The 24,250-nt window shown below is 36.8% G+C and overlaps 1 protein-coding gene across 4 annotated transcripts in view; it reads left to right on the forward strand.

Moving 5' to 3' along the window:
* Positions 1 to 24,250, forward strand: part of SEPTIN9 (septin 9) — a 277,162-nt gene that overhangs the window by 247,225 nt on the left and 5,687 nt on the right. For all 4 annotated transcript variants that reach the window (XM_012548651.2, XM_003768675.4, XM_031965558.1 and 1 more), the window contains 7 exons: positions 6,649 to 6,840; positions 11,915 to 12,043; positions 12,752 to 12,833; positions 13,429 to 13,566; positions 17,367 to 17,484; positions 21,646 to 21,741; positions 22,036 to 22,132. In XM_012548651.2, coding sequence (XP_012404105.1) covers positions 6,649 to 6,840; positions 11,915 to 12,043; positions 12,752 to 12,833; positions 13,429 to 13,566; positions 17,367 to 17,484; positions 21,646 to 21,741; positions 22,036 to 22,132 — 852 coding nt within the window. The remainder of the gene's footprint in view (positions 1 to 6,648; positions 6,841 to 11,914; positions 12,044 to 12,751; positions 12,834 to 13,428; positions 13,567 to 17,366; positions 17,485 to 21,645; positions 21,742 to 22,035; positions 22,133 to 24,250) is intronic.

The following is a 24,250-nucleotide window of genomic DNA, read 5'->3' on the forward strand; positions in this document are numbered from 1 at the left end:
TAAAGTTTCTTTATGTTGTATACAGAAATAAATCTAAGATGATGACAGAGTTTATTACTCAGATTTGTGATTTTGCAGCATCCTTGATGAAGTTGGTAAATAAATCTCTGGATAGTCACACCTGACTTACTGAGACCTGATATTGTCATCTTTCTGCTTACTCCCATATCTTTTTTGTTTTGCAGAAAGTGGACATGGGTTAAGAATTTAATTTTTATTTTATTTTATTTTATCACCCAGCCTCCAGCTTTTGATCTATAGACCACAGTGGTTTAGGATCATTTCTAGAAGACCATTTCACATCTCACTTATTTTCCATAGCTCTCTTTCTCGAATTCTGTTCCAACCAAATTGGGCTACTTGGTTTCTAGATGTTTTGCCATTTCCTTCTGCTCATATTTGGGAGATCAGTTTTCCCCAAGCCCTGGGATATACTCCTTCTCTATCCCTGATTGTTGAAATATTTCTTTTTTTCTGAAAGACTCAACTTTTTAAATACCTCTTCATGAGGCTTTCTTTGTTTCTCCCCCTTTTCATCTTCTCAGTTGATGTCTTCCTCCTGATTTCTAATAGAACTTTGGACTTTTTCTTTTGTATTTATCATATTCTGCCCTTCATCATATTATCAAACTATTTGTATGTATATTGTTCCCTTCTGTTCTGGGTGAGGTTTAGCTAAGGCTGGTCCAGAGATTAAGGTTTAATATTAGAATCAAAGAAATATTCATAGTCTGGAAAATGCTGTAAAAGTAGGTTTTCCTATAATGAGGGACCCAAAACCGTACAATTACTGAATCAAATGGATGCTCCTTGCCTTCCACATCTATATTTGTCTAAACAACATTAAGTCAAGAAGATGCCAATCAGGACGTGAGACTTGGGCTAACTAACCTTCCTGTGTAAGGAATCACCTCATCAGAGTATGGTACTTATACTCAAGCAACAGAGAAGCCACATTAGTGATTCTAGATTTGGACTTCCTTGCAACTTTAAATAGAAACCAGTCCAGACTACATAAAGCAGATTTTACTTCTATCACACCCTCATACCCTTCAATTAAATCAAGAGCTCCTTTAAGGTAGTTCTACATAGTTGTTTTTGGTTTTTATCTTTGTATTACCAGAAGCTAGAATAAGGTGTTTTACAGAGTAAGCATTTACTATTTGTTAAATTAAATCAAATATCATAAGCTTACTAGTCTTAAAACATTCTTGTAAATAACTCTTCACTTTCTCATAATACACCTTTCTCAAAAGCTATATAAGAAAAATCACTGGAGCCCCCATTATTCATGGTTTTATGATCTGAGAAGCAGGATTATCTATTCCCTGTCAAAGGAACAGCTTGAATGTATTTGAGAAATGGAGTTTATATCTAATCAGGAAGACAACAAGCACACATATAAATTTATATAAAATAAATCTAAAAAGAATACAAAGTAAATACAAGGTAGTTTTGGAGGGATAAGCAGTTAGAAGGATGGGAAAAACATCCACCTACCCCCAAATGGATCATTTGCTAAATGCCAGAATTCTTTTGTTGTTATTGTTTAGTTATTTAAGTAGTCTGACTTTTTGTGACCATGTATGAGGTTTTTTTGGCAAAAATACTGGAGTGGTTTATCATTTCCTTTTCTAGCTCATTTTAAAGATGAGGAAACTGAGGCGCAATCGGTTAAGAATTCTTAATTACAGTAATAGTGTTGAATAATAAGGAAAAAAAAGATTATTTTTATTCATTCTACCTCCAGGGATCATGACAAGTTTGAACAAAAGGCTGAGTCAAATAAATGAAATTCAGTAGGGCTAAAATATTAGGTCTTGGGTACAAAAAAACACCTTTACAATTACAAGTTTGCCTAAAAAAAAAAAAGATATGGGGATTTTATTAGCCTGTGTGCATTTTATATGATGGACAAAAAAAAAATCTGATTTAATCCTCAGTTGCATTATAACACTTATCTTGACATTTGTAGGATTGTCAAGTTATAGGTACCACAGTTTAAGAAAGTTATTGATAAGCTAGAAATCATCTAAAGGAAGGCAACTATAGATGGGCTTTGAGATTGTCATTTGAGGATCATTGGAAGAAATCTAGCATGTTTAGCCTGGAAAGAGAAGATGAAGAGGAAGAATAGTAACCTCATAGTGTAGAGGGGCGAATTAGACTTAATCTTTTTGGCTCTAGAGGGCAGAGCAATGGTTAAAGCTTAGAAAGAGGGAAATTCAGTTTCGATATCATATAAAACTTCCTTTAAAAGCTGTCTAAAAATGAAATGGATTACCTCAAGATATTCCCTCTTCTTGAAGATCTTTAAAAGAAGCTAGACAGCCACTTAAAGTTAATAGTGGAGATTTCTTCTGGGCATGGGTTGGATTAGATGGACATTAATTTGAAATAATGAAAACTAATTCCAGTTTTCTGTTGCTATGATTTTGTGATTCTTTGGTACATTTATCACTGGTACTTAATGAGGGCCTAAGAGTAGGGTGAAAGTGATGATATAGGGAAGATATAGGTGTAGAAGCCATAAGATTTGGCAAAAGATTGAACATGATTATTTATATATGTGTATGCATATATATGCATGTGTGTGTGTGCGCGCATGTGCTTGTGCATGTGTGTAAATGAGGAGTTTTCAAGCCAGAGTGAATGGAAGGATGGTGGTGTCCTTGATTGAAGAAGGGAAGTTAGAAATGCGAGTGTTCTTTAGGGGAAAGATAGACAGTTCTGTTTTGTATATATGAAGTTTGAAGTATCAAATTCTAAATGTCTAATAGGCAGTTAATCTGAGACTGAAACCATGCATTTATATTTGTAGCTATACACTAGTTTGTAGTTCTTAGTATAGTAACTAGCAGCCAGTTTTTTCTAATCCAGTGTCTAATTTTTACGTCTTAGTTTGTAGTTTTTCTTCTTTAGGGGAATTTACCCTACTATTCATCTCCCTAACTTGAGTCTCTGGACTTCTTTTCTCTGCATGCTGCCTACTTTAAAGAATCTTCTGCCCTGAAGTACTGCTCTCCTGATAGGTGATTGCCTTCCTGAATTATTCTTTCAATTGGAATCCCAGCCATGCTTTTATTTCATTTCATTCTTAATTTGACTCTCTTAACTTCTTGTCCTCCTCTAACTCTGCTTCCTCCATTCTAGTTTGTTGCATTAGAATGCAAGCTTCCTTGAGGTTAGGGGTTATCATGTTTGTATTTGTATCCCCAGTGCTTAGTGCAATGCTTGGTATGTAATAATAAATGGCTGTCTGTTTATACATTTATCTTCCTATCTTCCTTTCTCCTTTTGCTTTGGTAAGTCCTAATGTTAGCAAGAACTGTCTCAACCTGTCCTTAAACATGAGAGAACCAGATTCTCTGGGTAGTTCTGGATCTTGGGGCTTCCTGAGTGTCTTTATTTTCTAATGAATCTTTCTTTACTCTGATTATTTCTGTTGGCTGTTGACTTTCTTGTTTGTGTAGGACCTTTGTGACTACATCTAGCAGATAGAGACTCATATTACCTTTCCTCAAATTAGTGGACATTAGGATTTTCCTATAGAGTGAAGATACACAAGGAGACTTTTCCCCTCCATGGACTGATTCTTTGAGCGCCCATGGAGTCTCACCAGATGGAGTGAGGTGAGAAATATGCCATATAATTAGATTTTAAATCTCATATGTGTGGTTTTCACTTCTCTTGTAGACATAGTGACACACACAGAGAGCACTATTCTACAAGCTAGGGAAGGGCAAATAGTTCTTAATAACATGCCAAGTGACTGCCATTCACTACAGCAACTGGAATGAAGGCTTTCAAAGAGTTTAAAAATGAAGCATCTTAATCCATTTCTCTTACTCATTTTAATTCCTTTATTTGCTAGCAAATGAGTGATTATGTGGTAACCCATTGTACTCTACAGAGTAGAAAAGGAAAAGATTTCCATGTACAAACAAAAAAAAAAAAAAAAAAGAGAGGAGTTATTAAAGGATATTCTTTAGAGCCATGAAACTTTGGGGGGGGGGGGGGGCTGGAAATAGGAATTGAGACATTGTCATCCTTTAAATCATCATTCTGTATGTGGGGGGTTGTATGGGTGGGAAACGGGAAATAGATGGTAGGAAGAGGAGTGTTTGTCCATAGGATGGTTTCCCAGCTTTTTCTTTTTGTGCAAAATAAGTCCAGTCTCTGACATATTAGAGATATTACCTCCTTTTCCTGTGTTCTGGGATGATAATTGGACAATCAGGTGTTGCTTTTTCTTTTTATTTTGAGAAAGTAAGTACTTGGGGGAAATGAAAGAATGAGATCGATCTGTTTTTTTCTCTTCAAAATTAACTAATGAGGATAATGTGTGAAGGGTCTTTTTTTATGATATGAGATCTTTTGAGCCCAGAGAAGACATCTATAATGTTTTTAGTGTGGGGAAAAAAAGGGAGATTTATTCTAATATTTTGAAGATTGAAAACAAAAGTTAGCAAAAAGCAAGATACTAACCAATTGATACAATAATGAATCTTCCCAGGAAATACATTCCAAAGGGTATGCTGGGAGGATGACTGGGTTGTCTTCTCAGATTAAGGATCCAGATGTCTTGTGAAAGGGAATGTGCCTTTTCCACTCAGTATTTCTACATGAAAATGCTAACTTAGATTCCATAGGAATGAGGGAATATACTTCTAACATAACATAAGATCCTAACAAAGATGGAGGGAGGCTTTAATTATTAAGGCAAGTGTATAAATTTATATATGTACATATATACATATATATATATATATATGTCCTGTAGCAAGTAGTATTGATTTATTTATGTTTTCTAGAGAAATTATGCAATTTTCAGTTTTCTAAGAAGTAAACATAGCCTTATAAGTATCATAAGAAGGATCACAAAAATCATAAACTAGACACTGAAATAAATTACCCTAACATCTAAGCTTAACAAGAATAATTATTAAAATAGGAAACTACCTGATTTCAACATTGTAGGTGTTAATTTATTGGTTACTAGTCACCACTTTTCCTGCTTAACTAAGTTTATTTTAATTACTTTTTCAATTATTTTCATATTATGAATTTAAAGCTGCTTTTTGTGCTCCTTGTTCTTCAAACCTGAATTTCTAGTTACTGTTAATAAGTTCTTTTCTTAACACAATCAGCTCTGTTTCTCTGGGCCTATATTTGCCTTTATAAAACTAGAATGATACTATTGACTGTGTAATTTCTTTATTTGATAGTCCCTATTCATCCTTTTATACTTTGCTACTAGAATATAAGGATGATTTTCCTTTAGGTCTCACTGAGGACAAATATATCTTCTAGAACATGTAACAACAAAGCAAGTTAAGAATGATAACTATTAGTGACAGAACACAGCAAGAAGAGCTGTTGGTTTTTAGTGTGTTGCTCAATATGAAAAACATTAAGTAGTATGAGTCAAACTACCAAGGGGTCTCTTTAAAGGGGATAGGAGCTGGACCTATTATTTCCTGTGTATTTCCTGATAAGGAAATTCCTTCTACTAGTACAGGTCAATACCTAACAAGGATGAGGAATGAGAGAAAGCTTTAATTAATATGTATAAATTTGCATGCACACACATACATATATACATTTTTTCTTTTTTCTTGTGCCACTTAGTCCTAAAGAGTTGCCTTGTCTATTGAGATGTTCAATGACTTTCTAGAGTTAGCAAATGTGTTAGAGACAATTTGAACCCACATCATTTTAGCTTTGAGACTAGCTTTTTATCCACTATGCCATGCTAAGTATTATATTTTGTAGAACTAGATCAAATAATAGCAAAAGTTATCTGGAGAAAGAAAAGATTAAATGTCTCAAGGGAAATAATAGAAACTTGTAGGAATGAATGGGACCTAGGATGACCAGATATCAAACCAAACTATAAAGCAGTAATTATCAAAACTATTTGAGGCTTTTTTTAAAAAATGGAAAAGTTGATTGGTAGAACAGACTAGATAAGACAAACTCCAAAATAATGTGTTCTGTAAAACCAAGAGCATTATTGTACTAAATATTCTTTATTAGATAAAGACTATGGAAAACTTGGAAAACTGAAAAGTTGAACAGAATTTACTGTGTTAGACCAACATTGTAAATCTTTTACCATAGTAAGCTCCAAATGGATATAATGACTTAATTTTAGAATCAATCTCTTCCTCTCTCCCTCTCTTCCTTTCTCCCCCTCCCCTTCCCCTCTCCCCCCTCCTTCTTCCTTCCTCCCTCCTTTCCCTGTCTTCCTCTTCCCCCCCCCCCAAGATAGTCTTTTGTAGCAAAGAATAAAAAGAAACATGGAAGAAAAAAAGCAAAACTAACCAGCACATCAAATGAGTCTGACAGTATATGAAGTGTTTCATGCCCATAGTCCCCCACCTCTGCAAAGAAAATGATATACACTTTCTGATCTTTTATTTGAAGTCACACTTGGTGATTATAATTACACAATTATTAATTCCTTTTTTTTGCTTTTTTCCTCACATCACTGCATTCATTTTGCATATTTAATTAAACTCTGAATTATTATTCATCATTTCATGTAGTGTTTTAATTAAATCCGTATACTATAATTTGTCCATTTTCTAATCAATGAGCATCTGAATTTCATTTCTAATGTCTCTCTCTTTTTTCTCTCCACAGCCTCAGAGGCAATTCCTAGCTATACCAGCATTATGGCAGACAACTCCAGAGATGCTGGGCTAAAGCAAGCCATACCCCAGCGGAATGAGAAGGCCGCACTTGACTTTGGCTATGTGGGAATTGATGCCATCCTTGAGCAGATGAGGCGGAAAGCCATGAAGCAGGGTTTTGAATTCAACATCATGGTGGTTGGTGCGTCTTGTCTTCCCCTTATTCTTACCTTTTTTTCCTTTTCCTCTCTCCTCCAGACTGAATTTTGTTTGAGATAGTTGAATTACTTGCTAAGAATATAATAATATTAATGATAACAAAAAATAACAACACATAACACTAATACTAACAATGTATAAAATATTGTGTTATTACCATGTTTGGTAATTATGTTAATGTGTTTGACAACCACAGAGATCTATTCTCTTTGAAATGTGTCATCGATGCAATAATGTTAAAACATGGCAATTTTCCAGAGAGACAGGGAGACAGTCCATTGTGGCTCTGTTTAGTCTTAAGTTCATTATAAGTCATCTCTCCTAAATAGAACTAACAGTGGCTTACAAATTAAAGGAGTCAAACTAAAACATCTTATTAATAGTTGCTATATATGGATGACATCTAGTGCACTACACATAGTAGTGCTTAATAATTGCTTATAAGTATAAGATTCTTAACACACCAAAGGAAAGACAGAAATTAAAGGCTTTGAACTTGAATCCAAAGGTCTCATTGAACTAGTGGATGAAGTTGACCTATAAATATATCTTGATCTCATCTGGGCATTACACCAAACATAAATTAAACATAAAATAAAAATAAAATAAACATGTTAAGCATAAAGATATCAAAGGAAGGCTATGGCTATTAAGAAACTTATTGGAATTCTAAAATCAAAGCACATTTGAAGCAATTAACACCTACGTAATACCAGGCCATATTTCAGAAAATGTAAAATGTACCATAACAGTTTTGAGATATATATTAACAAAAAATCGTAAAATAACAACAAAACACAGGACCCATACTCTAAGGCAGTTAGAGAGGATTAGGGCTTTGTACCAAAAAAAGGAGGAAGAGGGTTGATAGAAATTCTTAAGTCACATAATAAACAAGTCAAAAACTCACAGAAATACTTTTTTGGAACAAGTATATATCACTTCATTGAGCAGTAGAAAAGACTGATAACATATATACATCATTTAATGTAATCAAAAGTGGTTTACATCTGACTGGAGCCTTAAAAGCAACTAAAATCCAAGAGTGGAATCAAAAGGTCTTACATGGATGAAATCCACTTGAATTTAGAAAACAAAATGTCAACAAAGAAGCATCTAACAAATGCCTGAGCTCTGTTGGGTTTGTTTGTGGAAACCAGTAGGATTTTTGGTATCAATTCAGGCCATGTCACTACCAGCAAATCAATATAAATTAATGCAAGGAGACAAAAGAAACTGTAACACATCAGTGCAGACTGGAAAAATTTAGCACAGACCAAGTAAATAGCAAGGTATCACCTGGTGCCTGGAATTTTACATCAAAAGCTTGGCTTCTGTCATAGATTGAAAAATCAACAGAACCCTATGCCAAAAAATACCTGAAAAATACTTGATACATTGATTTCCAATACAATTGGAAATAAACCCTTATCATACACAGAACTGTTATCCCTTACATAACAGTGATCTATAAAAATTTGAAGAAGTTTCTTAATAGGTGTCACTATGTGAAAAATGTCACAGAAAAACTTTCAAAATAAAGAAATTTGACAGAAGAAACCAAAATCATGTAGGGACAGAATAAGATATGTATTATCATTATTGCAAAAATAGTTAGCATTTGTATAATGTCTACTATATGCCAACATAGTACTAAATGGTATGCAAAACATTACCTCATTTGAGAGATAGGTGCTATTATTATCCCCATTTTGTAGTTGATAAACAGAGGTTAAATGACTTTCTTGGAGAAATTCCTGCCTGAGTTGGATTTAAACTCAGGTCTTCTCAACTCCAGATTTAATGCCACCTACCTCCCCTGTCATCAGTGTTATTATGAACACATAAGTGTATGAATAATGCTTTCAGTGAGATAGATGATGAGCTTATTATATTAATACTTTTATTCAGACTTTAAAAAATGATTTGACCCATTTGTGTAATAGTTCTTAGGACAATGACTTGTCTCTGAATTATTTCTATCCAAACTGAATTGCAAAAACATGAGAACCATTATATTCCAAATATAAACCCCAAGTGTATTTTCAAATTCAATAAACACATTGTATTGAAACCAGAGCATCATTACAGACAGAACTGTTCCCTACAACTGCTTAGACACAGCATGGATCCATAAAAACTTAAGAACACAGTTTTTAAATTGAATTTGTCTTTCTCACTGCTCATAATCTCCAATTACTTTAAATGGAAAACTTTCAAAATATGGAGACACATCAGAAAAAATTAAAATTCTGTGGAAGAAGGTGAGGTATATGTCATCTCTCTTGTCCTATCTGCTCCTCAGGTTATCCCAAAGATATTTCCAGAGAATGGAAGGAAAGATGCTTCCAGAGAAAATGAGCTGATATTCCAACACTCATTTCAGGAACAGTCATTTTAATAACCTATATAATAATATTAAACAGAACTAATTTAGCAGACTACTAAGTGTAAAATAACAGGATAGCAACTTGTCCTTGGAGTGCTTCTCCCAAATCTTCATCATAATGTATGAGAATGAAATGTGATTCTAACGAAGACAACAATGGTAATTGACATGTATATAGTGTTTTAAGGTGTGCAAAGCACTTTACATATATTGTCTCATTTGATGTTCATAAAAACCCTGGTAGGTAAGTGATAAAGATCTCATACCCATTTTGAAGATAAAGAAACTGAGGCTGAGCTTACACAAGCAAGAGATAAGGGGGACCAAACTAGGATAGTGGCTTTTAGAGACTGGAAGGGAAGAGGGAAAAAGGGGAAAAGAAGGGAAGGGGAAGTGAAAATAAAGTCAATGATGACTTCAGGGTTGTGAACCTGGGTGAATGGAAACTTGTCGCTACAGAAAGAGGGAAAGAATGGAGGAAGATTGGGCTTATTATATTTGTCCTATGCGGTTTCCCCTAACAATTCAAAAGAGAATGAGAAATCTAGTGCTGGGATTTTAAACTGTGGCTGTCTTTGATATTCTCCACCCCCAATTCTACCTCTACCTATACACCCATTTGTGGGCTTAATAGTTCCCAGTAACCTGAAGCAGCTTTGCTTTGCAGTGAGGCTAAGAAGTTACATTTAGACCCTTCGTGGGGCCCCAAGGCCCCAGAGAGCTTACAGGAAATACTGTGGCTAGTGGAAGGAGGTGGTCACTAAAAAAAAAATAAAGGTCAGGATTCAGTTTAGCTGAAAATGGAAATGATCTGGTGGAGGGGAAGAGGAGATACAGTTTATGACCCTTTTTCAATATTTAAGTGAGATTTTTTTTTTCCAAACTATTTGCTTTATTTATTGGCAATTTATTTTTTGCTTACATGACTCCTTTTACATGTTTTACTCAAGTGTTTGGTTTTAATTCTTTGAGTATATATTAGTCTGGCTACTCTGAAACCCTTCAATATGGAGATTATAATTTTTTCTTTCTGTGCACTGAACATTTCTTACATGCTAAAGAAAAAAAATACATATGTGACCCTTTTAGAGATACTTGTTGCATTTTTTTGCTTTGAGTCAGATTTTGGCTCCCCTCATCATTATTTTTCTGACCCTTTAACTCAAATTTAAAGCAAGACATTTAGAGAGCCAAGAGCATTCTCTGCTAAGTGCCTGATCCTTATTCTCAATCCTAAAGTCAGGGTCCTTTCTCCCCTCCCTCCCCGAAGAAATGTCAATGGGATAAAATACACCATTCATAGGGAAATACACCCATGCATCTATGGGTGATATTTTGACATGATCTATCTTTCAGTGAGGAATGTTATTTGAATAAGGCATTAAGGATAGGAAATATAAATAATAGAAATTACCTGTGTAGAAAGGAATGAGTTGGAAGAAAGTGGACAAGGACATAATTAAAGCCAGTATCTGAGGAAGAGTAGACATACCCACCCATTTCTAAACGCTATTAATGGGTCATTAATTCTAAAGATGCCAGCATGGTGACTGGGGGCTTCTTACTTGCAGAGAAAGGAGAGAAGTGGGGTGAACTTGCCTTTATTTTTTGGTATTTGCTTGAGATAGAGCAACTATTCTGTGTCTCTCAGAAATTGTGATGGAGGAAGGAGAGTGAAGGATGTGCAAGTGGAGCTGGGAAGACTTTTGGATAGGAACTGCTAGGGTGGTCACTAGCAAATAAGCAACAACTAGTTCTCATCTACCTGGCCGTATTTAGCTTGAGGATGTGGTCAACAGGACAGTGATAGCATTGCCCAGAGCCCTGAGGGACCTCTTTTTACCCCAAGTCTGTTGAAATCGCCTTGAATCACTTCATTATTGAAAAGAGCCAAGGTTGTCAAAGTTGAGCATTACATAATCTTGTTGTTACTGTGTACAATGTTCTCTTGGTTCTGCTCACTTCACTTAGCATTAGTTCATGTAAATCCTTCCAGGCTTTTCCGAAATCAGCCTGTTCATCATTTCTTATAGAACAACATTATATTCATATACCATAACTTATTCAGCCATTTCCCAACTAATGGGCATCCATTCAATTTCTGGATCCTTGCCACTACAAAAAGGGCTGCTACAAACATTTTTGTACATGTGGGAAATGACAATTCTTAGAGTTTTTCTCTGAATTAAACCAGCAGGATTTAGAGTTAGAAGACCTTATAGATCAAGGCCTCTCATTTTATCAATGAGGAAACTGAGTCTGAGATATGTGAAATAATTTGCCCAAAGTCACATAGGCAGTGTTTAACAGAACTAGTATTGATCATTCTCTCCATTGCAGCATGCTGGTCTCTTTACCATACCATTGGGAATTTTTAGGTGATCTTCATGTGTGAGGGTAATCAATATAAATTGGTGATAATTTCTTTGTGTGATAATTTGGCATAAAATATGATCCTATAAATGACTGAAGTTACTTAAGAAAAACTGATGGACTTCAGGGTATAAAAACAGGTCAGGTTGGGTCAAATATGGAAAAACCTTGAAGTCATAAAGGAATGAGTGTTGTCTTCCAAGCAGAAATACCAGAATGTCAAGCTTATGGACTCCAATGAAATATAACTTAACATAGTATTCTGACTAACTCAGCTTGCCTTTATTCTTTTCAGGTCAGAGTGGCTTAGGGAAATCCACATTAATCAACACTTTGTTCAAATCCAAAGTCAGTCGGAAATCAGTCCAACCAGTTTCAGAGGAACGGATTCCCAAAACCATTGAGATCAAATCCATCACTCATGGTGAGACCTTAGGCTGTGTTCTGCTGGGGAAACAGGTGAAAACAGGGATTGGAGGGACTTTAATGGAACATCATTCATTCAGTTCTCTCAGGGATCATTACCCACAGAGATGCAGCTGTCCTTCTTGTTATCAATGGGGATATGGACCTTTCATAAATCAGACAAACTAACATTCCATCCCAGAGGAAAGTTAGATGTTAGAAGAGGAGCTCTTTGAGTGAAACGGAAACTCTCAGTTTAATACACTAAGAATGGGATCTGTAAAATTCAGTGGCTCCCTTTAGGATTTTTTAAAACCTCTTGTTTAGTCTTGCTCTCTATAGGCAAAGGAAAAATTTCATTAAAAATCATGAAATAATTTTTGCTTATACCCCACTCCCTCTGACATCAGTCCTTGTTAAAAATAATTTGGGGTAAAAGAAATTTTCATGCTGATGAATAAAATCATTATTTCTATTCGTGTAGAGGAAGAGGAAGGTGGGATTGTCTTAGGTCTTTTCTTCTCAGGACTGAGGTTTTAGTACTTACTGAAGCTTCTGTCATCCTTCACCTTTCTACTTTTTTCTCTGATAGCAAAAAGTCACAACTTCCTTCCAACTTGGAAGGAACTTAATTGTTTCTCCCTTTGAGTTCTAGAAGGAATAACTACCCTGTCTCCCTTTTGCTCTTTCTGTCAAACTCCAAGATACTATTTTCTTCCTTTTGCAGAAATTGAGGAAAAGGGTGTCCGGATGAAGTTGACTGTGATTGACACACCAGGTTTTGGGGATCACATTAACAATGAGAACTGGTGAGCATACCAAGCCTCAAGATTCTTGTTCAGGTTGCATTTCTGCTGGCATATGTTGGGAGAGAATGGGAATATAGAGTTTGCATCCTCCAAAGTTGGGGCTAATGAGGACTTTGCTAACTGCCTCCAAAGGCAGCAACAATTGAGTAGTAGGTACACTTATCTTGGTATCTAATACCTCTTTAAAAAAAAAAAAAAAGACTGACCCTGTTGAGGACAACACAAAACTGTACCATTTCTGTTGAATGAGAAATATATTCCTATGATTTTGTGGCAGAGGAGCATGGAATATACTTAAAAAGAGGGTAGAAACTTTAGGAGATTAATGAAGTTTTTAATCACAATATAGGGTTAGGGATTAAAGTGGGAAGCTTTCAACATAATTTGACAGACCACTGAGCAAATGCTCACTGCTTTGTGAGAGCATGCAAACTGAACTCCACATTGATCCTCCAGAAAGCTATGAAAACATTTGGTGAAATAGGTGGTAGATCTTTTCTCCTTGACTCTGATAATAAGGAAATTCTAGGTCTGGAGTTGCACATACTCCAAAAAAAAAATAACAACTTTTTACCTACCCCACTCTTTTGCACAGCTGGCAACCTATTATGCAGTTCATCAATGATCAGTATGAGAAATACCTGCAGGAGGAAATTAACATCAACCGAAAGAAGAGGATCCCAGATACCCGGGTGCACTGTTGCATCTATTTCATTCCTGCCACTGGCCACTCGTATGTATAAGGCAGATTGCCATCTTTCGGTCTTTGTTATATGGGCAGAAATACTGATACCATAAAAGTCTTTGGAGCTGAAAGGACCTTAGGACCCTCTAGATCAGAGGTGTCAAACTCATGGATCTCATACTGGGGGCCAGATTAAAATGTAATTGGGAAATGTTTAACAAAATAAATAAAAACACAGTACAACATAGGTAATGTTAATTTGTAGTTTTCTAAGTCAATAGGCAGCCTTCAGGAATGCATTTCTATTTGAATATGACATTATGAATCTAAGTCAGTCCTTTTTTTCATCAGATATGAAAAAAACTGAAGTCTAGAAGTGAAGGCCAAAGATTATTTAACCAGACAGGACCAGAGCCAGGATCAAAACTCAGATTTCCTAGCTCTCATCTTTCTGTACTGAATGTAATACATCTTTCTGCTGACTAAGAGTTTCCTCTGCAAACCTTTTCCTCAGAATTTATATTGAGTTAGCTATGGAAAAGATGCTGAGCATTATATCATCTCTTTCTTAGTCATGCCTCAGAACTTTGCCAGCAATGAGCTATCATGTGGAGTAGAAGCAGATTCCATCTGTGTCCCTTATGTTGTTGCTAAGAGCTGGGTGATGGAGGGGCTTTATATTTTATCTATCTGCACAATTTATATTTTATCTATCTGCACAAAATGATGGGTATAGTGATTTTGGTCTAGATCGGTGTTATCATACTCAAACAGAAATGGGGGCCATTAATCCATACTTGAATAGCTAGTGGATGGAGTGTTGAGTGTGAAGTCAAAAGATTGATCTTCATGAGTTCAAATCCTCAGATATTTCTCTGTGTCACTCTGAGTAAATTACTTAACCCCGCTTGCCTCAGTTTCCTCATCTGTAAAATGAACTAGAGAAGGAAATGGTAAACTACTCCAGTATCAGTATCTTTGCCAAGAAAACCCCAAATGGGATCACAAACAGGTGAACACAACTAAAATGACTGAACAAAAAAATCCATAGTTAAGGATTTCTCTGGGCTGCATATTGACAATTTTAAACATAATATCATTCGCATTTTATTGTAATTTTATTATTTTGTTAAATATTTCTCAAATACATTTTAATTTGATTATGATTATACTCAGGAGTGTTCTGGACCCCATCTGGGCAATGTGTTTGCATCTCTGGTCTCAATAATTACAAAGGTTCCTCCTATTTCTATCTGTGATTCATTGATTCTTAAGTGAGGAATCATAGTGCCTCAGAACCTCATGTGGAGGGGGAGATATATAAACTCTCTATCTTCCTCCCTCTAGTACCCGAGCTCCCATACCCAAGCTAACACAAATCTAAAGGCTCTAGCCATCCAGAATAACTCTTTTTTGTCTATTTTACCTGAACAGTGCTAACTGTATATGGGATCTAGGAAAGCTGTTTTGTTTGTTTGCTAAGGGGTTTTGGAAGCAGAGGGTGGTGAGAGAGGAAAATGAATGTGGCCATAGACAAGAGCCCTAGAAAGAGGACAGGAAACTCAAACTTGGAACCTTTGTGAGAAAGTAGGTGCCCAGACCCAACAGTGAGGTCCCTATCCTGGGGGGTTCAGTGGTTCTAGGGTCTCCCTCCTTTCCCAGGTCAACAAGAGAGCTCAGATTTGAGGACTATATGCTCAAAGATAGAAACAGGACCTCTGGGCCAGGAACACTATGCTTTGCTAACTGCCCAGCAGGGATTGGGAGAAGGAATGTGTTACTTTTGTTCATCACCAGCACTTGGCACATAGGAAGCCCTTCATAAATCCTTTTTCTTTCATTTACCCCAAAACTATCCCATCCAGAGCCAAGTGACTCATCTTCTGTTACCAAAGTAGCATGTCGGCTAACTCAGCAATAAGCCATTTGAGACCTAATGACCTAGTTAAAATTAGCCTATAAAGGAAAAGCTGGGAAATGTGAAAAGGGTCTTAATTTAACTGCTAATTTTTGATTATATTGAGACTTTTTCCACATATATGACATGAGAAGTGTTTCCATCCTTTTTGCTCAGGATACCAAAAAGGTAGAGAAATAATAAAAATGACAGTGATAATTAATAGCAATAATATACTGTGTTGATTTCCTTGAGGCAATTAGATTACAGTTGATAGAGTGCTAGATTTGTAATCAGGAAGAGTAAATTCAAAGCCTGCTATATAGATATATACAAGCTCTGTGGCTATTTTCTAATTTTTTAAAACTGGAACAGCTATAATAATAACAGCACCTACTTTTCAAAGAGCCTTTGTGAGGATCAAATGAGATAAACTAAAGAAATTTGCAAATGTGAAAATATTTTTATATTTAATAATTTATATAAATTCTAGTTTTGCTATTATTATTGAAAGATAGAAGAAGCATTATGAAGACTGGAGCTAGGAAGGCACTTTAAAGATTATTTGAGCACAGTGGCAGCTACATAGGTCCTAGAACCAGGAGGACCTGAGTTCAAATCCCCCCTCAAACACCTACTAGCTCTGTGATCCTGGACAAGTCACTTAACCCTGATTGCCCTTCTTCTTCCCATTCCCCTCCCATTCCCCCCAAAAAAGATTATTTAATCTACTTTTCTCTCTATTTTATGGCTAAGGAAATAAGGGACCCAGACTGGAGAAATGACCCTTACTCAGGTTCTTACAGCTAGTAGGTGGTAGAACTAAAACAAGATCTCATTTTTATTCATGATTGACTGTTTTAAGCCCAGGCAGATTTCTCCCACATTCTGGATGGGATTGTGTAATTTGCTTTGGCTACTTTTGCTCTTTATGTGCTGTCTAGCAGGTTCCACTGCCACAATAGGAGTAAAATACTTGGCTGTACAATGTTTACAGCTATGAAACCCTCTAAAGAACAGGGTCTGCTTATAGTCTAAGTAACCAGGAAAGTGATGGTGGTGTTGGCCTACCAGAAGATGGAGGCTGTTTGATTCCCTCCCAGTCTTTGCTGCTGGTGCCAGCAGTACTTGTAAAAAGCAGAACATTTTATCTTTGAGGGTATGGGATATGAGATGATAGGTGACAGCACTTTATCAGAATGGAGATAGGTTGGGTAAAGCCAGAAGTAAGGACTCTTTTGGCTGGGACCCAGGTGGCCAGCTAGAAAGAGACCTGATTTACTACATTCCCCAGCTATTTTGTTAGTTTTTTTTCTTCTCCTTCTAATAAAAAAAGCCCCACAGCAGAGACTTCCATTTGGGCCGATATTCAGGACTAGTGACAGACAGGCCCAGGAAATTAGCAATGTCATCTCTTCACTGGAGGAAGGAAGAGCAGAATTGTCTAGTATGGATTATACCTGAGATATACAAAATTCTTTGTTTAGTAATTTTAAAGGTCTTTTTCTTGATAAATAATTTATTTGAATTTTAAATTGAAACAATAATAAAACCCAATTAAATTTACATTCTTGGCTATTGAGCTTAACAAAGGCCTTAGTTGGGGTAGGAGAGATGGGCTGGGTTCAGGATAATAAATGAATTTTGCTGAACTATCCACATTCCATAAGTCCTCTTATTACCCTGGGTAAGATGCAGAGTATTTCCTCTGTGTAAAAGCAAGCTGGTTTGAATGAAGATCAAATCCATGATAGCTTCGTTAACACCATACTCTACCCAATTGAGTTAACCCTCCCCAACTAAGCACAGTAGAAAACAGGCTTTGGCTTACATGGATAACTGTTATCATGTTCTCCCCTGGCCATGTCATCCTGGTCACTGAAAACTGTTGTTTTCCCTTCCCTTTCCCCTTCCTGATCACTTCAATCTAAGTCAACTTCTTCATTTCTAGTCTCCGACCACTGGATATTGAGTTCATGAGACGTCTGAGCAAAGTGGTCAACATCGTCCCGGTCATTGCAAAAGCTGACACTCTAACCCTGGAAGAAAGAGACTACTTCAAACAAAGGGTAAAGCTTTGCAGTTTTTTCCACATTTTTATTGTTTTTCCCCTCTCCCCCTGCCTATGAACTCTCCCCATGTCCCCTCATACTCCAAAGGCAGCTCTGGTTTAGTAATCCTGCAGTCTCAGCCCAGAGGGATTGCCTGGAGCAGGCAGAGAAAGCTCTTTCACCTCCAAATAGTTCCTTATGCTGCACTTGAAAGCAATGCCAGTCAGAATTCCCCAGGGATGGTGGCTTCTATGTACCCTACCACATGCAACACCTTCCTTTCCTCTCAAGGTAGCAGTTTTAAGGAAGCCATACAGGACTTCTAGGAAAAGGTGGTACAGAGAGTTTTCACTTTACACAAATGGACCTTTATGATTTTTACCTAATGTGAATTAGGAGATGGGGAAGGAAAAGAAAGAGGGAGACAGGAAGAGGGCCATCTGCCTGTGGAAGGAGGGAGTTGGCATACAATTTAAAGATAAATAGGGGAATGGAAACAGAGAAGTAAGAGCTAGAGGAATAAGATATGGGACCAGAGCCATCCATATCAGGGCTGGGTAATGTGGGCAAGTGGCAGGGCAGGGCAGGGCAAAGGTCTCTTGATGCCAGAGGTCTAAAGCTTATCCAGCATGGGGATGATTCCTCCACAATACATTATTTTGCATTTAATTGGAGGTTTTTTTGAGTGAAAAATCATACTAAAGGACTCGGTGGGAGGAGAGAGGGAGACCGACAGAAAAATACACACATACACACACACACACACACACACACACACACACACACACACACACCCAGAAATAGATTATGAGCTCAAAGTACTATAGAGTGATATTAACAGGCTTCTTTCAAAATTCTTTATATAAAGTTGAATTTTGTAATACAAATTTACATATAGTGAGAATTGTTTCTTTCTTTGAATTAGAGTATCTGAGGAGAAAAAAATCCAGCTCCAATTTCAGTGAGTACCTCTGACCTGACAGGCAGTGCTAGATATTAAGTAGATAGAGAGCTGACCTTTGGAGCTTGGGAGACTTACGTTTAAGTCTGATCTCTGCTATATCCTGGTTTTATAATCCTGGGCAAATGACTTAACCCCACAGTGCTCTAGGCATCCCTCTAAGATGATAAGCAAGATGTTGATGATCTTTGGAAGAGGAAGTTCCCTACCCTAATGAAATCATAGGTGCCATACTAACTCTGGTCTGTTTTGCTCCCAATGAATGAAACGTGACAAAGAGGAATCACAGGTGACATTTACCTGATTTTCTTTGGATGGAAGAGAAAGTCCATGAGGGTTCATTTCTCTCTTAAAAAATTAAGATTGTGCTTTCATCCTTTAGTACTGGGGGACTTTGTTACAGAACGTAGTCACATATTAACAGAAATTTTGATGCAGCAAGCAATGGACACTGTTTTCACTGTTCTAGAAAGGGGAACAGTAATAACTTGAGCCCCAGTGGATCACCAGCCCATTGTCCTGACTTCCTGGGGAATGGGCTGGGCTGGTATGGTAGGGGACATTCCATCATGTCTTTGGACATGTGTCTGATAAGAAGGACAGGAATCCTTTAGAGGTCAATGCTTTTTGGCTGATGTTCCAAAAAGCATCTGATAATTGCTCTCTTGCTTTGACACAAATTTGATTTCAGTCCCTGAGAACAATGATTCATGTTTATTAGCTCAGGCTTATCTGGAAATATTGATGCACAAGCAAACTTTTTGCCTCTTCTAAGAGATCATCAATCAACAAGCATTTCTTAAGTGTTTTCTATGTACCAGGCAGTGTGCTAGGCTCTGGAAATAGAAATAAAAAGAATAAAACAGACTCTAGGCTTGCATTTTAATGGAGGAAACAACAAATAGATGGAGACGGAAACAAGAACACAGAAAAGGAAAGGGAAAGAAAGGATGATGTTTGAGCTATGTCTTAAAGGAAGTGAGGGACTCTATGAGGGAAAGGTAAGGAAGGAAATGCATTCCATATATACTGGATGATCACTTTAAAGACAAGGAGACTGGAGATGGGGAGAGTATTGAGTGAATTGCAAAGAAAAAGGTTAGTTTGACTGGATAGTTGAGTACAAGAGGGAGAATAATAAACATCGAAGCTGAAAAGACAGATTGGGGTCCGGTTACATAGGGTGTTTTTTTTTTTTTTAATTATAACTTTTTATTGACAAGAGCCCATGCCTGCGTAATTTTTTTACATTATCCCTTGCACTCACTTCTGTTCTGACTTTTCCCCTCCCTCCCCAAGGTGGCAAGCAGTCCTATACATGTTAAATTACATAGGGTTTTAAAACCTAAACAGAGGACTTTATAGTTTAACAATAGGAATAGTTAAACAGTAGGAAGCTACCAGAGCTGTTTAAGTAAGGAGAATGATGTGGTCATTAAGGAAACTTATTCTATTAGCAGTGTGGATAATTTACTGGAGTGGTTTGAGAGTGAAAACATCAGTTAGGAGGGCACTGTAATAATCTAAGTGAAAGATAACAAGTATGTGAACTAATGTGATAACTAATTCTGAGAGAAGGTCCAATTAGAAAGTTTATAAAAGTAGAAATGTTGAGATTTGACAACTATATGTGGGGTAAGGGCAAGTGAAGAATCTAGTTTAATTCCCAGATTATAAATCTGGGAGATTAGAATGGTAAGGATACCTTTGACAGAAATAGAAAAGTTGGAAGGGTTGGGGGGAGTGTGGTTAGGAAGAATTGAATTCAGGTTTAGATGTGTTGAGTTTGAAGTTGTATACAGTACATCCACTTTGAAATGTTTAATAGTTAGTTGACGATGTAAGTCAGGGAATAACTTAGAACTGGATATAAAGATCTGGGAGTCTTCTGCATAGAGATTATAGTTAAGTCTGTCATAACTTGTGAGCTTTCCAAGATAATATAGAAGAAAATGAGTGTCTAGGATGGAATGTTGGGGACACCTACAATTATAGGATATCCTTTGGAGTATGGTCCAAGCAAAGGAAATAAACAAGTGATTGGATTGATAGAAATAATCAGGAGAGAGAAAGTGTCACAAAAATCCATTGAGGAGAGAATACTTAGGAGAGGTTGGTCAGTAGTGTCAGTGAAAGTTGAGAAAGATTAGAATTGAAAAAAGACCACCAGATTTGGCATTTAAGTCACTGTTGACTTTAGAGAGACTAGTACCAGTTGAATAATCATAAGGGAGAAGTATAGTGAAATAAGATTCAGATTTGAATCCTGGCTCTATCATTTTCTAGCTTGTGACCTTGGAAAAATCAATCCACTTCTTTAGGCCTCCTTTCTTATCTATATAAAGGATTTCCTTTAATTCCAAATTTCTTAGAATGTTTGATTTTTCTAGTAGGAAAAATGGAAAGGATAATTCCCAAAGAAAGGCAGAATCTATCATTTGTTAAAAATTATTTTAGGGGATAAGAATCATTAACTGACTTTTTGAAAAGAAAAAGTAACACAATTCTTTGGCCTGGTACTTGGTAGGAGGTACCGGGTACCTCATCGCACACCCATGATCCTCAGCAAAAATCTGAAAAGCTCTTCAAAAATTCTCACTTATTTCTCCTTTGGGAGAGATTTTATATGTTCCATGTGGTGGAGTTGGTGTCCAAAATGATGAGTTTGTTAGGAATGTAATGTTAATAGAAGGATTCCTCTCAATCAGGGAACAAGCTATGGAGTTTTGAACTTGTGAGAGAAGGCTATAATCTGGTAGGAGGTGGAAAGAAAGAGGGGTGGGGTATGGATTCAGAGAAAAGAAACTGTGGTGTAAGTAGGCAGCTGGGAACCTTTTGCCTAAAGATAGAAGAAAGACTTGAAAATTTCTTTGGGTGGGTTTATGGTTCCTGTATTATTTTGTCAGCAATTTTGCTAAACTGGAGAGGAATAATAGAGCGTAGTTCAGGAAAGATGTCCTAAAAATCTTTCTTTTGTTATTCTGTTCCATTTTTGTTCACAAAGCAAAGTGGGAAAAATTCCCAGGATGCCAGACTACTCCCTCCTTCTCTGAAAAAAATGTAGGAGTGCAGATTACTCTAGGCAAATGGCCCATTCTCTTCTCCCTGAAGTCAGGGAAGATGGACGTAGAGTTGGAGACACACACAGGAGTATGTATATCCAGGGGCCATTCTTTGCTCTGTAGGCTGATATGCTATCTTTACTTCCCTGATTCCAGATCACTGCTGACTTGCTGTCCAATGGTATTGATGTATACCCCCAAAAAGAATTTGATGAAGACCCAGAAGACAGACTAGTCAATGAGAAATTTAGAGTAAGTAAATTAGTTGAAGATTCACTTGTATAAAATTGCCCCAACTGGAATTGGTGCCTCCAGTAAGTTACCCTCAGGGGTAACCCTCTAGGTAAGGGGTGTTCTTTCTGTCATTAAATCTATCCTTGGAGTCTGGGAGAAAACTTAGCTCAGAAGTTTCTCCTGTAGTAGAATGGATCTTTCTAAAGAAAGATCGGTTTATCTAGTCCCCATCTGTGAGAAGTTTGGGTAAACTAATGGAACTTCTCTAAATGTAGGTACTAAAACTTGCCATATCCCCTTTTTCTTCTTTAGGAAATGATTCCATTTGCTGTTGTGGGCAGTGACCATGAATACCAAGTGAATGGGAAAAGGATCCTTGGGAGGAAGACTAAATGGGGCACCATTGAAGGTAACCATCTTCTCTTTTTTCTTCCAAATGGGTGAAATTGAGGCTGGATTAGTAAAAAGCAGTACTATAGAGATCTCCATTGGGACAGAAAATATTGTAGATCATCACAATGGACTTAGTTCAGATATCTAAGTTGTAATGCTAATTGTGCCACAAACTAGCTTCATGATTCTGGACAAGTAACTTCTCTTCTGTGGATCCATAGGAATTTAGAGATCATCTAATTCAGGGGTTCCTAATCTGAGATCCATGAACTTTAAAAAATTTCTTCATATTTACTTCAATATAATTTTTTTTGTGATCCTATATGTTTTATTTTATACATTTAAAAACATTATTCTGAGAAAGGTTTGGTTTTTATCAAATAGCTAAAAGGGTTCATGAAATGAAAAAGGTTTAAAAACTCCTGATTTAATCCAACTCTTCACTTTGTGAAGAAATATCTAGAGAGATAGAAGAATTCCAGACACACCAGCTCTTGGTGCAGATCTGGGATTAAAATATCAACTCTCAGCCTCATGGAAAAGGCTGCTTCCACTGAAGAAATTGAGATGAATGGCTCCAATGAATTTTGGGAGACTCCATTGATCTTGGTTTGACTTTGAACAAGTTATTTAACAAGATTGGTTCTTACTTTCTTTAAAAAAAAAATGAGATAAATAGAAAAGAATTGTTTACATTACCATTACTTTCCTTCCCTTGCCACAGTGTTGTACAATTAGAAGCAACACATAGAATTTTAGAATTCAAACCCAGTAGAAATTGTTACTTTTTCTTTAGCTGTATGATCTTAGGCAAGTCAAGTCCTCTCTCTGAGTCTTTAGTTTCTTCCTCTGTAAAATGAGAGTGGGGGAAATTTTTGTTAGATCCCCACTTAGGTTCCTTTCAGTTCAAAATCTATGATCTTACAAAAATTATCAGTCTAGGTCTGATGAAAAATATGATCCCAATCCCATCTGCCTTACTAAGTTTTTGTGAGGACAAATAAGGTCTATTGAACTCTTTCAGGAGTAACTTACTAATAACTAAAAAATCTAAACAGTGCCAGTATTTTATTTCTCTGTTGCTACAACCACCTATTACAATGGGAAATGGGTCATTTAACAGATAGATTCAGCTGCCCATCCTGCAACAGAAAAAAAAAAGCCACCAGAAATCTTGTTCTATTACAATGGGAAATGGGTCATTTAGCAGATAGATTGAGCTTGCCCATGCTGCAACAGAAAAAAAAAAAATTCACCAGAAATCTTGTTCTAGTGAAAGGACTGTGGGTGGAGGAGGGAATGGAAGAACAGTGACCCTTTTTCCTTTGTTTTAGCTCTGATTGACTGCTGGGCGGTTTTTGCTTTTTTTTGAATGTTGGATAGAGAAAGCATAGTGTATTGTTTTCTCTCTCTTCCCTTCTTTCACCCCCAAGGGAGGAGGGGTGTATGTGTAGTGTGTGTGTGTGTGTGTGTGTGTGTGTGTGTGTGTGTGTGTGTGTGTGTTGTCTGTTGTCTGTGTGTCTGTGTCTGTGTGTGTTGGGTATATTTTCCCACATTGACAAGCCCAGTTCTTAGACAACAGAACTGCAAGTAAGACCTCCAGAATTTCAGACAGGAAGAATCTTCCTTTCTCCAGACCTTCCTTCTCTGTGCTAGGATACTAATGCAAACCCAACCCTATCCTTTGGAACAGAGTTGTTCTGGAATTCTCTTTCCTACTTCCACCTACATACACATGCTGGAGATCCGTTTGGGCTGATCTCTAATAAGGATCAGGGTGGTTTTTTTTTTCCCCTTCCACTGAAGTCCTGCATCCTGCATTTGTCGGCTATTCATTTCCTTGGGGTGACTAAGCTAGTCCATCTCCTCCTATGTCCCTTCTCTTTCCTAAAGATATTTTGCTGATTAAGGCTCTTTTTATTGAGGATTTGTTTACTGAAGACTAAGGAGAATGGAGTAGTGGGGGTGGGATAGAAAAAAAGGAATGGAACCCAAAGTAAGGACAATTTGTTCATTGTGATGCTTTTGCTTCCTCCTCGTGGCCAACATTGGAAACTGCAGAAAATGCTGAGAAGCTGTTGAAATTGTCACTCACAAGTGGCTAGGCCTGAGCTCAGTACTGTGCTAGAGGAAC

The sequence above is a fragment of the Sarcophilus harrisii genome, chromosome 4, assembly GCF_902635505.1.
Source record: "Sarcophilus harrisii chromosome 4, mSarHar1.11, whole genome shotgun sequence".
Lineage (NCBI taxonomy): Eukaryota > Metazoa > Chordata > Mammalia > Dasyuromorphia > Dasyuridae > Sarcophilus > Sarcophilus harrisii.